The sequence below is a fragment of the Mauremys reevesii genome, linkage group 6 (genome assembly GCF_016161935.1).
Source record: "Mauremys reevesii isolate NIE-2019 linkage group 6, ASM1616193v1, whole genome shotgun sequence".
Classification (NCBI taxonomy): Eukaryota; Metazoa; Chordata; order Testudines; family Geoemydidae; genus Mauremys; species Mauremys reevesii.
The window spans coordinates 118,550,444-118,566,875 of NC_052628.1; the positions used below are offsets into that span (position 1 = coordinate 118,550,444).

At 42.9% G+C, this 16,432-nt stretch overlaps 1 protein-coding gene across 6 annotated transcripts in view; it reads left to right on the forward strand.

Moving 5' to 3' along the window:
• PCGF3 (polycomb group ring finger 3) overlaps nt 1-16,432 on the forward strand; it is a 107,876-nt gene that overhangs the window by 44,415 nt on the left and 47,029 nt on the right. For 2 of the 6 annotated variants that reach the window (XM_039544370.1, XM_039544369.1), the window contains exons 4-5: nt 6,819-6,861; nt 7,884-7,941. The exons of 1 other annotated variant lie outside the window; for it this stretch is intronic. In XM_039544370.1, coding sequence (XP_039400304.1) covers nt 6,827-6,861; nt 7,884-7,941 — 93 coding nt within the window. In that variant the 5' untranslated portion in view covers nt 6,819-6,826. Of the gene's footprint in view, nt 1-2,954; nt 3,258-6,818; nt 6,862-7,883; nt 7,942-16,432 lie in introns of those variants that run through there. 3 more of the 6 variants (XM_039544375.1, XM_039544372.1, XM_039544371.1) reach the window with 2 other exon arrangements.

A 16,432-nucleotide genomic window follows, 5' to 3' on the forward strand; every position in this document is an offset into this window, starting at 1 on the left:
TCATCTTGGGAGAGGTCGTGCATCCGCACCTCCTCTGACTTGGCCCATGTTCCATCGAGCCACCTTACTGCACATTCCGCCAGGGCTCAGGCTTCTTCTGCTGCCTTCCTGGCTCACTTCCCCTTCCAGGGGATAGGTCGTGCAACTACCTGGTCCTCGGTCGACACCTTTGCCTCATTGGTTCGAGAGTCTAGAGATGATGCGGCCTTTGGCTCAGCAGTTTTGCATTCTGCAACATCTCACTCCGACCCCACCGCCTACGTAAGGCTTGGGAATCACCTAACTGGAATGCATATGAGCAATCACTCGAAGAAGAAAAGACGGTTACTTGCCGTTGTAACTGTTGTTCTTCGAGATGTGTTGCTCATATCCATTCCAGACCCGCCCTCCTTCCCCACTGTCGGAGTAGCCGGCAAGAAGGAACTGAGGAGCGGATGGGTCGGCAGGGGTATATATCCGGCGCTATAGCGGCGCCACTCCAGGGGGCGCCCAGCCGACCCACCTAGTGTTGCTAGGGTAAAAATCTTCCGACGAACCTGCACGCGCACACCTAACTGGAATGGATATGAGCAACACATCTCGAAGAACAACAGTTACAACGGTGAGTAACCGTCTTTTTCTATACATATATATGAAGCTTGCACATCATACCCAACAACTTTATGCAGAATTACACTGGTTGCATTCAATCAGATAATTTAACAAATGACCATGCCCATGCTGCTAATAACTTGACTTAATAAAACAGAATTTTAAAAATCAAATTCACTTTTTGCTCTTTAAGTGAATTTACCTCTTGCATTTCATTCCACATGGACAAAGAAAAATTATTCACTTGTTTTTAGATAGTTTTACTCTTGGTAGCACAATGCTATGATTATTTAAGTTGCAAACGCTGCAGGAAGAAATTTAATCTTTTTCTACTGGGATTGTAAAACATTTCATGAAAAACTTTTTTTACTCTTACACTTGGTAAATATTTCTGCGAAAATCTATAGCTGGAGCCATATTTGAACTTATTATTCTCTATTAAATGGTTGGCAAATTGTTTAGCAGGTTTGTGGCCAAAACAATTAAAACCAACAATACAAAAACGCCTGAAATAAACAACTTGTTTTTAAACCAAAGGACCTCATACACTTTTGCTTTCCCATCTCCTTTCTTCCTTCAGTCTCTTATGTTGTATCTAATAGACTGTCCTTTTGTTCTTCACGTTACTTTAGACCCTGTAGCAGTGTGGATAAAATCAATTACTTTCTTTAAAAAAAGTGTGGTTTTTTTAATTTAAATCAGATTTTTTTTTTAAATTTTAAATGAGCGATCTCTTTAAAATATTTAAAATTAATCTTGAAATTGACAGTCTGTGTTCAGGCCTAAACTTACTCTATTGAAATAATTTAAATTAAATAAATATTAAGCAGTACATATTTGCTATCACTTTTTTAAAAAGTCAGACCACTTGGACTAGCTGAAGCCACTGGCTAAGCTCCTGAAGGCAGAGATGGTTGAAATGCCAACCTAGCTTTTGGCAGCAGTAGATCATAACTTTTTTCCTCTGATACCTTACATGGTCTGCTATATGTGCAAGGTCACAATTATATATAAATGAGGAATATGGGGGTTACAGGGTGCTCCCCCAAGGTATAGAATGTCACAGAGATCTACTATATTTAAAATCTTGAAGGACATGGTGACCAGAACAATCAATTCAGTTCTCTAACTGCAGATAAATAATTACGTTGTCTAACCAATCAGTTAGTTTTAAATGCAAAACATGTCTTGCTAAACTTGTCTTGTATATCCAGTACATTTAACATAGTTTTATTTAATTAAAAATGCTTTTTTATGTATTTTAATTGAATTTGAATTTCCATCCAACTAGAACTTGACAGAAATCACAGAAACACACAAAACCCATTTAGGAAAAAAAATGTTATTCACAATTGAACGTGAATTAAACGATATAACTGCTTAAATAAACATGTATAGATATAGTGTGTCCTCCTCATTAGCAAAAAGAAGCACCACATTTAGTGTAAAGGGTATAATTAGTTACAAATCACATGTTTTAATGGTTACCAACCAGTGAAATCAGCCTTTAAGAAAATAACTAAAAAGTATAAATACAATCATTAAAATTGATTATTTAAATTAAGGTTTCCTACCCAGTGATTTAAATCTTGATTTAAAATAAGTGATTTAAATCACTTTGATTAGAATCGGTCCACCCTGCTGTATAGAAAGTGATGATCAACAAAATAGGGGATAATATCCCCAGATGTATTGAAGGTCAACTGGTGATTGCAAAGCATGTTGATATACTTGGATGGAAAGGTTTTGCAGCGGTGCCAGGTATTAGCATTTATCTGGTGGCAATGTAATTCATTAAATTGCTCCTTGATTTTTGGCCTGTAGCAGCTGGGTGTGAGACTGCCCTATGAAATTACTTCACTGGTTAGCAGAGTGAGGAAGTGGAGCATGGCTTGACCTGATGATGCACAACCTGTTTCGTTCATCCTTTACAATCTGGGTTTAAATCTTTTTTAACCATAAATGACAGTGTCCAAAGAGAGAAAATTATGCAAAATCGATATAAATACCATGAAAATGTTTCCAACATATCAAGGGATATGCGTGTGTGCTATGTGGAGCTTTTTAAAGAGTGTTGGTAAAACAGGACATACCATTTTGATTTAAACTTTGATTTCAAGACTGAAAAATAGTGAGTGGTGATATTGTGGTGGTTTAACTTGGTCAATCATGATGTCATTGTCTTGTTCACTTGTATACTGCACTCCTGTTGATTGAAATGAGGTTAAGGTTCTTCGTTTTCATACTTCATGTCTGTGACCTCATGACAATGCAATACTGCCCTCCAGTTACATCATGCTTTAAGTAATGATTATGACCTCTTGAGCAGTGATATTACACTTCAGCTAAACTGATACGTATGTTTATAGTGAGAAAGGATTCAGGATAGGCTCTTCTTACAGGAATCAGAGTTTTGCAGGCATCTCCTGTCTAGCTAGCATGAGCTGGTAATTATTGAACCAGATGAAAAGAGCTGTAAAGTCTGAAGAGAGCTTTTTTTTGGACTGAAAACTGTTGGTAGCCAATAGGAGTAATAAAGCTGGTCGCCAAGGCAGGCAATGTCTGTTTCTAAAGCTTAATTAACCTTGACCTAGGTTTGGCCACTTCGGTTCATCTGATCAGTGCAGCCAAGTGGAAACAGGACATCAGATAGGGCTACAGGTCAGGTAAGTGTGTGTTAGACAGGATTTATTCTCCTGATTCGAACCCTCCACACTTTCCAAGATGTCTGGTTGACTCATGGGAATGTGTAATGTGGTGGTGGCTCTTGAAGCTGGAATTTTCACTTTCTTTTAATACCAACAGTTGTGAAATAGAGCATACATACTTTACAGTGTCAAAACTTTTATAGAATAATCTCTCATCACTGTAATATCTGAACACATTCCAGTAGTTCACTGAGCTGTGTGATGAACATCAGTCACATGTGGTTCACTCTTTTTCCTTACCCTCTCCCCAGGAGGAGAATATGTGTACAAACTAGTTTTATTGGTGTTGGTTTATTTAAAAAAAAAAAACAAAAAAAAAGTATACTGCAGTGTATTTATATTGGTAAAAGCAAGGTCAGAGTATGCTTAGCAAGTGGAAAGTGAGGTGATGACTTTTTTTTGTGTGTGGTTCATCGTTCCTATGGGAATTCAGCCCAATCCTGTGCCAGCCCTTGAGAAGGCTGTGACTCTAGTAATATGGATTTTGTTTGACTTACATTTTTAGGACCAAGTCACAATGTTCATATTTTAAGTTATTGAACATATTCAGAAACACACTTGCCTGGTCACCAGGAGCCAGTCTTAATAGTGATCAGTTTCACTCTTCTCTCTCGCCACGGCCTTGTCTACACTAGAAAGGTTTTTCTGGTAGTGCTATACCAGTATAACTGTACTGGCAAACCCTCCTAGTGTAGCTGTAGCTTATACTGGCATAAAATTGCTTCTGCTGTCATAACTTACAACAGTTCAATGAGAAACATAAGACATACCAGCAAAAGTACTTTATACCAGCCATAAAAGCATATCTGTACTAGGGCTTATACTAGCGTAGCTGTGTTGGTAAAAATATTGCACTCCTAACAGACATAGCTATGCCAGTGTAAGTTTTAAGCGTAGACCAGGCACATCACTTACGAGTCATGCCCAAAGCATGAAGGTCCTATGCCACCAGGCCCTGTTAAATGCTTTGATCAGGAAGATTAGTCCTAGTCATAGGGTATGCTATTCTCTCGTATGGCATTGAGCATAATGAGGGCACCTGATCCTTCAGGATGTCTCTGGACGCTACTATTGCCTAAATATTTAACAATACTAATAATGGAACTACCCATATGCTGCTACTAGTGAAAGAGCAGGCAGCAACAGGGAGAGCTGCCATCAGCTTTCCCCAGTGTGTGTGTATGCACTCTCTCACTTTCACATCACATAGGTGCACATTCCAACGCTGAGCCCTGTCAGATACATGTGCATTGGAAAGTTCAAAGGCATGCTTATGATCAGTCCTGACTTTGCCTCAATAGCAGAGAACTGGAATGTGCCACCCATCAAAACAAACAAACAAAACAAAGCCCAAAAACATAATATAGGAAAGTTACACACCCTTCTCCCCTGGGTCATGTGAGCGGTGAGTACCACAGGGGAGCTTTACATCCCTTCCAGGCAGCTGGGAAGCAGTAAGGGAGAGAATGTTAGTGATCCCTTACCAGACACCTGAATTAGGCTTGGGTTGCAAAGAGATAAGTCGTGTATTCTTAAGAGACACAAAACACTTCGAAAATGCTCTATTTGTAAAATTGGCTCAATTTTTATAGTCACAATATTATAATGTTATTGCCAGCATTAATGTTGGTGGTTTGGGTTTTTTTTGCTGGGGTATCAAATGATACCTGTTAGAATCCTGCTCTTGGGTTCCTACTCTTATATACAGATGTGTCCAGGAACTCCCTCAGTTTAAACCCCCGAGTTGTCGATTTCAGCACAGGGACATCTCATGTCACTCCAAAGAATCTAAGCTGCTTTTAGTACAGCAATGGTGGATTCCTCTCTGAATGCAGTCAGCAGAAATGCTCCCACAGGGGTTGCCGGTAGATTTTTCTGTTGCATTATATCCCAATTCTGGTCTAATACAAGGGTGGTTGTGAATTATATCTTACTGTTTGCAATTTCTTCAGTTTCTAAGGGCTGGTCTACACTAAAAAATTAGATCGACCCACCTTCGTCGCTCAGGGTGTGAAAAATCCACACCCTTGAGCAACTTAGCTTAGCCAACCCAAGTCTCTGTGTAGACAGCACTAGGTCAACAGAAGAATTCTTCTGTTAATCTAGCTCCGTGCTTCTCAGGGAGGTGGATTTACTAGAGCAATGGGAGAACCCCTCCTGTTGCTATAGTAAGTGTCCACACTGAAGTGCTAGAGCGGCACACCGTAGCATTTTAAGTGTAGACATAACCTAAGGAAAGAGACTGAAGAGGGAGTTCTCACTGTTTGTCTTTATTATACCTGAGTATTTCTAGTATGACGTTAGCGTAATAAAAAACTTCCTTCTTTTGTCAAACTAAAACCATTAACATGCGATGACTTTATCCCCTTGCTGAAGATAATGGAGACAACAATTTCCTTTTATGACACTTAAATTCAGGGACAACTCCAGACTCCAGCATGCAAGCGCGTGCTTGGGGCGGCATGCCACGGGGGGTGCTCTGCCGGGAGGGCGGTAGGCGGCTCCGGTGGACCTCCCGCAGGCGTGCCTGCAGAGGGTCCTCTGGTCCCGCAGCTTCGGTGGCCGCACGGGACCAGCGCACCCTCAGCAGGCATGCCTGCGGGAGGTCCACCGGAGCCGCGGGACCAGCGACTGGCAGAGTGCCCCCCCGCGGCATGCCGCCCCGCTTGGGGCGGCGAAATGTCTAGAGCTGCCTCTGCTTAAATTGTAAACTTGTTCAGTAGTGTGTGTGTATAAATGGAATAGGGAGTTGGCACAAATATTTCCAAAGTGAAACAATCTAATAGAAATAGATAGCGGATAAGGATATATCTACACAAACACTTTTGTCAGTCGGGTGTGAAAAAACACACCCTTGACCAACATAAGTTTCACCGAGAGACGTGCTGGTGTGAACAGCGCTACCACCACTCATTGGGGATGGTTTACTTAAGCCAACAGGAGAGCTCTGTCCTGTCAGCATACAGCAGCTATACGGGAGTCCTTACAGCAGCATCGCTGCTGTAAGATCTGTAGTGTAGACAGAGCCTAAGCTTTTAAAAATAAGCTTGAAAACTGAAATACTGAAATTCACTTTGGAGGTGGTTAAACTGGCTCCCGTCCAAAATCTTTTGACCTCAGATGGGAAATGATTGATCTATTAAATTAAGCATGTGATTTGTGGTCCTGCTGAGTTTTTTGTCATTGTCTTATTTGTGCAGATAAATGGAGATTGTTCTTTCTGGCCACCACATGGTGATAGAAACACTTGAGTTTTAAGTAATTTCCCATGATATGATGAGCCATGTTAAGAGACATCATATGAGAGCTTCCTGGAATTCCTTTTTCTACTAGCTATGGCAGGGTTTTTCCTTCCTTTTTTTTCCTCTGCAGAAAGTAACACATTTTGCTGCTGAATGTTAGACTAGCAAATTTAGATTAGTATTAGGTGAATTGGTCGGTTAAATCTTTTTGTTAGCAGTGGTTGGATTTCTGGCCGCTCTAGTGTTTAACTTTCAGATTATTTTTCTGTCTTTTCAGGTCTCTGGATGGCAGACTCTGAAAAGAAATGCAGTTTTAAGAGGTATGCCTCATGTAGCCAGAAATATTCCTGACTAGCACGTACACCACTGGGGACAAGGCCATTCCTTCAGGGGATGTCCATTTGCTTGTCCTCTACTCAAGTCCCAGAAAATATGAAGAGGCTCCAAAATGAATTTCCACTAGACCAAAATGGGTCCTCAAAATCTCTGGGCAGTACTTCTATAGTCCACGCTGAAAAATAAAATTCTATTTTCAGCTCTGGAGTCTCTTCGCATATCTGAACAGGGGGCTTTTGATCGCAACAGAAAGAATGTCTCATCACTGTCACCACTTAAAATCTTCAGAATAAACCTTCTGTTTGATGATCTTGACTTCTTTATTGTTGACAGAACTATACTCTGGGAAACTACAAGTTGACTAGGACTGTAGCTTAACACCCAGCCTATCTCTCCCCTCCTCCCCCCCAACTAAAGATTTTCTTCCTTTAGGATGGGACTGTACTTCAAATGCCCTTGATAGTCACCCCAACTGGATTACTTGGGATATCAGATGCAAAAAGCACTGTAAAATAGTCCCAGTGATCCAGCAATGAAATCATATCCTCACCAGTACTCTCTTCAGCTGCCTTGGTTCCAGCCACAGCTTCTATCAAAGCAATAACTTAAGTATGTTGAGAGGGAGCTTGGTATTGCTCCTTGATTCCAGTTTAGCCTCCATGTTCCATCTCTTAGGGGACCGCTTTCGTTCCCTCTACAGATTTGGCATATGATCACGTCTACACTTAGTTTTATAGATGCTAGAGATGGCATTCCCTTCCAGTTTAAATCTGTGCTGCTTCCTCACCCTACTGTTTTCACGTCCATTTCAAGGATGACTCTCAAACTGAGGAAAAGTGTTCCTCCTATAATTCGGAACAATAGAACCAGGTTTTGGAGAACTTCACAAGAATAGGTTTTTCCCCCCTTATGCACAAAAAGAAAGCAGAGTCAACCAATTTTAGTGCAGTGAGAGCTCAGCAACTTTTTTCAAAGTAACAGCTATAATCTTTTCCTTGTTTGTCAGGATTGGTTCAGAACTGTCAGACTTGGGGAGGATTCACATTTCTCCACCATGGCCACAAGTATGTACCGTTAGTTCAGATTGAACAATGACCATTCCCAGTATAAATTGCTTCTGTTTGGGTTAGTAGCGACTCTCCAGCTGTTGACTAAGAGTCTGGCATCACTTGCTATTAAGTTCCATTGTCAAGGTCTTCAAGAACCCACCTACTTGAAAGACTGACTCACCAGTGCTCAGTTTTGCCAAGGGCTGGCCTATGTTTCATGCTTCCTGTTCCCTCTTTGAACAACTTGGACTCAGCTTAACTTCAGATCTATCCTGGAGTTGATAAAGGTTTCATGATTATCAGAGTTAGAAAGACTTACTGTAGAGTCCAGAGTATCTTATTTTAATAGTCCACAAACCTAGATTACAATACTAACATATGTTACCTCTCATGACTTTGGGCACTTGCTCCTTTGCTAAGATAAGAATTAAAGTTTTCAAGTCCAACCTTCAGTAGTCACTAGATTATGAAAATCTTTGGCAAAATGTTACATATTGTTTGGTCTATCTGGGAGTCTCTGCTGTCGTGGACTATTGCTTAAAACACCTTAAACGGGGGGTAGGGATGCAGGGTATGTTTCTCCCATCCAGATTCCCACAGTGACAATTATACTAGACTGCATTTGAGATATTTTATTAGCAGTGCAGCTCCAGCCTGGGAAAAAGCCAGAATTTTCATCCTTATCCTACTTCAAGTTCTTGCCAAAGTTAGTGTTTGACTTCCATTTGAATCCTATACTGCCAGTCTTCTAACACAACAGTGTACCTAATTTGGTCACACTACATTAACTGATCATAGAGAGTTGTTAATTTATACTTTGATTTGGCGAAGGAACTTTAAGATTGTCTTAGGTATTCACTGCAGTTGGAGAGAAGTCCAAAGGGTAAGAAAATTCAGTTCAAATATTGCCTAAATAGGCTGATATGATGCCTTAGTGTTTGATTTGCTGCTGCTAGGTAGGTGTGAATTATTTTTATTGTGCTTTGTCTTTGTCAGTTTTAAATAATTGTCAGGGTGCTTAGTCTCTGTATGGATACTTTTTATTTATTATAAACAGAAAATGTATAACTGCATTTAAACTTCAGTCGCAGTAAGGATCCAGGTACTTCTTGTGAGCACTATAATAGCTTGTCTCTGAATGTTACAATATTCAGAAATTGTGAGATGGCTACGTGATGTTGAATGTATACCTATTATTCAGCACTCCCTTTTCAGTGTCAAAGCTAGATTGGATTGGTTGAGCAATCCTCTACCAGCTCCTTAGCTTGCCTCTCTCGGAAACTGCTTGCCGATCTCCCACAACTAAGATGCTGTGGAGGTAGGAAGATTGGGTTTGTGGAAGCAGTATATTATAAAAATCCCAGGTCTATCTGAGCGGACTGACTAGGTTGTTAAAAAGGCTAGCAGACCCATATCAGTGGAAAACCTGAGAAGACAATGGAAAACCCCAATCATTAGAACATTGACGCCTAAGAAACAATGACCCCGAGGGAGGAGGAGGAAGCTCAGCAGAGACCCCTGGCTTGAGAGCAGGGACTAAGGTTTCAGGTGGGGGTGGATTTTTGGAAGAAGCAGGCTGCTGTCTATTGGGACTGAATAAGAAAATCAGAGACAGAGCCTGAAAATGGAGTTCATTACTGCTTGGCGGGTGAATTGATCTGGCTTGACTATGTGTTAATCTTTATTTCTCTGTGCTAACCTAAGGATTTCCAGTGCTGTGTTCCAGTTGACTAATAAATCCTACTCTGTTTTGAAAACACTGCTTGGATACTTGCAGAGGTGAAGGGATTCCTCCAAGAGACTGTTGATAAACTGGAGGCATATCACGGAGCCTGTTGAACTGTGAGCAACACCATCGAGGACTTGCCCGTTGACGGAACCAATCTCTTTAATGAGAAAACAGTCTTCGCACTCATTAAATGTCTCCAGGACAGCCCTCTGGTCTCCGGGCATTTATATCCTGGCCCTGAAGAGGAAGGCAACACAAACAGGCATACATAAGCCAAGGCCTCTTCCCCAGCGTTTCTGTCACCAGCAACCGTATGATTCGCCACACAAGCATCAAAGGGTGCGGGCCAAGGTATGCAACTCCATCCACCTCAATGACAGTCACCCAACCTCATTCACTTCTAAAGGACACTTGAGAGATGCAACCCGACAGTGACGCCATCGCCATCTGTTTCCATACTTGCCTTTTGGCATCCACCTACCTTACTTTGCCCACAACTGGAATGCTATAACAAAGGACAAGTGGGTACCAGATATCCACTTAGAAACTCAGAGGTGTAGCCATTCTCTGCCTCCTCCAAAACCCCCTCCATGCCCATCTTCAGGGACCACTCTCCCAAGGAGATCCTTCAGCAGGAGATAGACTCTCCTTGAGTGAGGAGCTGTATAGTAAGTGCCATCTCAGCATCAAGGGAGAGGGTTCTACTTAACTATTTCATAGTCCTCAAGAAAAAATTCTGCATGGTTTTGTTGGTATCAATAATTCCATGCACCTGCCCTCAATACTATACACAATACATAATCAACTTGGGGAACTGACTGCTACAAGATATTTCCTTTTGTTCTTTTAAAAATTTGTTGTCTTTATATTATTTGGACCTATATTTGTTGTTTTTATATTATTGAACCTTCTCGTGCATTATGAGGGAGGATGAATAAGATACAGATTACTTTCTGTATATCAGTAATTGCTGTACCTCTTCATGTCTTCCTTATTCATTTCCTCTCTAAATGAAACAGTGTCTGGCCTTTCTAGTGCAAATCTTGTAGAAGTCATTCTTTAACTGGCTCAAAACCCCTCTGTCTGCTGTATATTTTTGAGACTGTGAGACCATAACTGAAAACAGTGTTTGAGGTGATAAATCAATGATAGTGTTTTCTGTGTATACTAACACTTTGTTCCTTTATTTGACTGCCAATATGGAGCCATCCACAGTAAGGCTGAGGTCTTAAAGACCAGATTTTTAAAGTATCAGAGGGGTAGCCATGTTAGTCTGGATCTGTAAAAGCAGCAGAGTCCTGTGGCACCTTATAGACTAACAGATGTATTGGAGCATGAGCTTTCGTGGGTGAATACCCACTTCGTCGGATGCATGCATTCACCCATGAAAGTTCATGCTCCAATACGTCTGTTAGTCTATAAGGTGCCACAGGACTCTTCGCTGCTTTTACAGATTTTTAAAGGTATTTAGGCATTGTTCAGCTCAACATTGCAAGGCCTAAGTCTTCTCTTCAAAAGTGACTTAAGCATTTAGGAGTCTAATTCTCACTGAAACTTAATGAGATGTAAAGCTTGGTCTACACTACAAAGTTAGTTCGATGTGTGTGTCTACATGTATTGTCTAACACTCAATTTGTCTCTGGCCAATGTAAGTGCCTTTTCACAGTGACACAATAAAACCACCTCCCTGAACGGCATAGGGGCATGGTCGACCTACCGAAGTCGACATAGTGCGAGTGTAGACAGTGCATGACCTCTGGCAACCCTAACAGCCCTCCAGGCTGTCCCACAGTGCCTCATTCTCTGCAACAGTGTACACTGTTGTGTGTTTGATTTTAATAATTTCATTGTTAAACAACAGGTTTAAATGGTATTTGTCAAGGCTGATTCTCCACTCTGGCACTTCGAGTGCAGAAGGTGGGGGCCACTCCAGGCTTGTATTAAACTCCCAAGGTTATAGCTGTTCTCTGACCTTGGATTGGTAGATGCTGCCTCCACCCAAGTGCAGAACCCCTTTGAGAGCCCAGGAAGGCACACTTAGGAATTCCTTCCTGTGGGCTACCCTCAAGCCCTTTCACCCCCCACCCCCAGGAAGAGCTGAGGAGGAAGAAGAAGAAGGGGGGAAAAAAGAATATTAGCTGTTGCCACCAGCTAATTAATCAACATATCCCAAACCTCTTAAGACACAAATCCAATCCTGTTCTTAAAAAAGGTAAATCTTATTAATAAAAAAGAAAGAAAGAAAATACATCTGGGAACTCAGGCTATTGTTAGATTTTAAAAGAGCAACTACAAGGATTAAGCACCAAGCATAGCTTTCTTGAGATCCAGTTTAAAGGTCACAAGCAAAACAAAAGCACCTGGGGTTAGCACAGAGGACTCCACAAGCCATAATGAAATAAAAGGGATAAACCAAATCACGTATTCTAGATATTTACTGATCTCCGTACATATCTGGGGTTTTAAATGAGTAGTTTGTAGGTATGATATTGATGATTTTTTCATACCTGGCTCAAGCTTCTTACAGCATAGCTGCTGCCCTGTCTGTCCATCCCCGGGAGAACAACAGACAGACAAAAGGGGAGTCCTTTTTTCAATTTTACAAAGTTTCTAGCGTTCCCATTGGCTCTTTCGGCCAGGTGCCCACTCACTTCCTTTTACCTATGCATAGCAATGAGACTTTTTAACCTTTTACAGGTAGAGCAATTACAGAACAGCTATTAAGAAGGATTTTATAGCTACTGGCTTGCTGGGTGTCCATAAAAGGGAGCTACCCTCTCCTTCATTTATCTCAGTATTATTTAATCAAAGATTATCAATCAGAGGTTAGTACAGCATTATACCGAATACAGAAAGGATAGATACATTACTGTGGGATGTGAGGGAAGGAGCTGGCCTCTGTCTCTTGCACCTCTGTAACTGGTGAGATGCTGACAGTTTTGCACTCCTCATCTAATTTCCAAAACCCCTCTGTCTCTTTATAGGGTCTGAGACAAAGAAACCCCTTTTTGGAGGGAAAAATGCTTTCCCACAATTAATTTCCACTGTGTCTTATTTTGACGTTTTCTCTTTACCTGATTACTTCTGGAATTTCCTTTATCTTTGTGTTACATGATTGATAAAATAAAGGGAATTTATAAATCCAGTCATTATTACTAATAGCTGTGGCAACCAGTAATTCGTACTGAGTTAACATAAACATCTTTCATTGGATCCTTACTTTATCTATTACAGAAAACATCAGAAATAACAAGATCCTCCTCAATCAAAGAACATAACTAAATCTTAGGCACCCCTTATCAATCACTCAGTCTTGTTTTTACTGTAGAGCCTCAGAGTTACGAACACTAAAGTGTTATGGTTGTTCTTTCAAAAGTTTACAACTGAAACATTGACTTAGTGCAGCTTTGAAACTTTACTGTGCAGAAGAAAAATGCTTTTAACCATCGTAATTTAAATGAAATAAGCACAAAGAGTTTCCTTACCCTGTGAAATCTTTTTTTTTACCTTGTCAAATCTTTCCCTTTATTTTTTTAGTAGTTTACATTTAACAAAGTACTGTACTGTATTTTCCTCTGTTTTTGTTGGTCTCTTGCTGCTTGATTGCGTACTTCTGGTTCTAAATGAGGTGTGTGGTTGACTGGTCAGTTTGTAACTCTGGTGCTCGTAACTCTCAGGTTCTACTTCAGGGGTCGGCAACCTCTGGCACGTGGCTCGCCAGGATAAGCACCCTGGTGGGCCGGACCAGTTTGTTTACCTGCCGCCTCCGCAGGTTCGGCCGATCGCAGCTCCCACTGGCTGCGGTTCGCCACTCTGGGCCAATGGGGGCGGCTAATACCATAAAGAATAGTTAATAGGCAAGTGAATTTAATATATAAAAAGGAAAAGAGGACTAAAAGGGTTAATATTTGCTAACTGGTATGAACAATCTGGTCACAATTTTAAACTCCATTGCGCAGGGGCATAGAGGCTGGAAATCACCCCTCTTTAAAAGCTCCTGAATGTTTTTAAAATGCCTCTTCTGGTTGCCCAACTTGGTGAGCACGCTTAGCAGCTCACCCTTGCTGTGTGCAATTGCCCAACTCATGTTGGCTGCATGCACCAAATGCAGCCCTGCCTGGAGTAAACATGAAGTGTTGGATCTCCTGGGCCTGTGGGGAGAAAAGGCAGTGCAAATACAGCTGTAGAAATGTGGAGACCTATGAGCAGATTGCAGAGATGATGCAGGCAGCTGGGTACAGCAGCAGTACCAGGTGAAAGTGAAGGAACTTTCCCAGAGATACCCCAGGCCTGAGAGTGCAAGTATAGGTCTGGTGTTGCACTGCAGACCTGCCGCCTCTATAAGGAATTGGATACCATACTTGGTAGAGATCCCACCAGCACCGCATAGACCATTGTGGATACCTCGGAGGAGTCCAAGGCCTTGTCTACACTACAAGACTATTTCGAATCAACTTAGTTCGAATTTGTGGATTCGACCTTATGAAGTCGAATTTGTGTATCCATACTAAATACACTAATTCGAATTTCGGAGTCCACATTCACGGGGCCAGCGTCGACTTTGGAAGCGGTGCACTGTGGGAAGCTATCCCACAGTTCCCGCACTCCCCGCTGCGCATTGGAATGCTGGGTAGAGCCCCCAATGCCTGCTGGGGGGAGAAATGTGTCGAGGGTGGTTTTGGGTAAGTGTCGTCATTGAACTGTCAATCACAACCTCCCTCCCTCCGTGAAAGCGCCTGCGGGCAATCTGTTCGTGCACTTTTCTGGTCAGTGACAGCGCGGACGCCACAGCACTGCAAGCATGGAGCCCGCTGCGATCATCGCCGTTTTCTCCTCCTCGCACTTTATCATCCAGCTCTTCCACAGTCAGCTGCTGAGAAATTGGGCTACTTTTCAATGGTGCTGCAAGCACTGGGGGACCATACGGGACGTTTTACAAACATCAACGTCGGGTGGCCGGGCAAGGTTCATGATGCGTGTGTTTTCAGGAACTGTGGGCTGCTCTCAGACGCCTGCAGGAAGGTAGTTTCTTCCCGGACCACGAAATAACTGTTGTGGATGTGCAGATGCCTATAGTCATCCTCGGGGACCCAGCCTGCCCGCTAATGCACTTGCTCATGAAGCCCTATACAGGCGCCTGGGACAGCGACAAGGAACTCTTCAAATACCAGCGAGCAGCGTGACCTGTGACTGTTCAGTTTCTTTACAGAGAAGCTGAACCTGCCCCTGTTTCTTTACCCAATTACTGTTGACTCTCCTCTTCGGTTACATACCCCGTTCACCCGTTACCCCACTTCCAGCACACGTGTAAAAATAAAATACATGTCCCATTATTACTTAACAAAGGTTTCTTTATTCATGACTTTTCGTGAAAGGGTTGAAACTGGGACGCAGGCTGTGCTGGGTAGGGTGTGCGGTGATGTAAAGACCGCCTCTAAACTCAAGGAATGACAGGCTCCTGTTCCTAGAGCGGTCCGCAGTGCCGGAAGGCTTCTTTCAACGGAGCCTGCCATCCCTCTTTATGGAATTCTGTGTGCGGGCGGATATGTGACCTTGTGGTGGAGGAGGACAGATACAGATTCCTCAGCTGCGTGATTCAGCGGTCCAGGACAAGGACCGCTGTATAAGATCTGTAACCGCCCTCCCCTGCTGCAAAGTCACATCTCCCCCGCCCACACAGATCCTGGAAACCACCTCCAAAAACCGACCAGATTGCCTACTGACTGCACCGTGTGTGTGACCCGCTGCTGTTCCTGCCCCCGTGTCTGTACCCTGGGAAAGGTGACTGTCCTATGCAATTAACCACACCCTTCCCCACGCCCCCCATTCGAACACAGTCTTCTTTGAAAAAACATAACGGAAACAGTAATTAACAGCAAAGCGTTTTTATTAATTAAGTAGACAGTTAGGGGATGGGACTGGGATTGGGACTACTGTGAGTCTGGAAGTGAAGGATTTTGGCAACTGTAGGGTATGAGAGTTTTTGGGTACTTGAGCACTGTGCTGTGGTGCAGTGACAGTATTCACGTCCCGGCCGCCTCCTCCTGATTATTTTCGGTGAGGGGGGTATGGGACTTTGTGGCGGGGGAGGGCGGTTGCAGATACACTGCAGGGGGGCTCTGTCCTCCTGCGGTCCTGCAGAACATCCACAAGGCGCCTGAGCGTGTCCGTTTGCTCCCTCACTAGTCCAAGCATTGTTTCAGTCGCCTGCTTGTCTTCCTCACGCCACCTCTCCTCCCGTTCGCTGTGTGAGCGCTGGCACAGAGAGACGCTCTCCCTCCACTGGCTCTGCTGGTCCGCCTCTGCTAGGTAGCAGCCCATACGTTCCTCGAACATCTTGTCCCTTGTCTTTTTCTTTCGCCGCCTAATCTTCGCCAGCCTCTGCGAGGGGGATGCTGTGGCAGGTCTGGAGACAGTGGAAGCTGTGAGATGGGAAACAGGGAGTGAATTCCTTGCAAAGATACATTTTGGCGAACAATTAACTGAGTCTAGGCTGTCTCTGTGAATTCTGGGTTGAGACCCCTGTGCCTGCTGGGGCACAAATCATTTTCGCGGTGGATTCTGGGTAAATGTCGCCAGTCATTCCTTCCTCCGGGAAAGCAACGGCAGACAATCATTTCAAGCCCGTTTTCCCAGAATTGTATGTGTACTAGATGCCGCTGACAGAGGCGGGCCAGCAGCGCTACACAGCAGCATGCTTTTGCATGACAGCAGAGATGGTTACCAGCCATATTGTACCATCAACCATACCATAAATTGGTAATAAGATGGTAATAA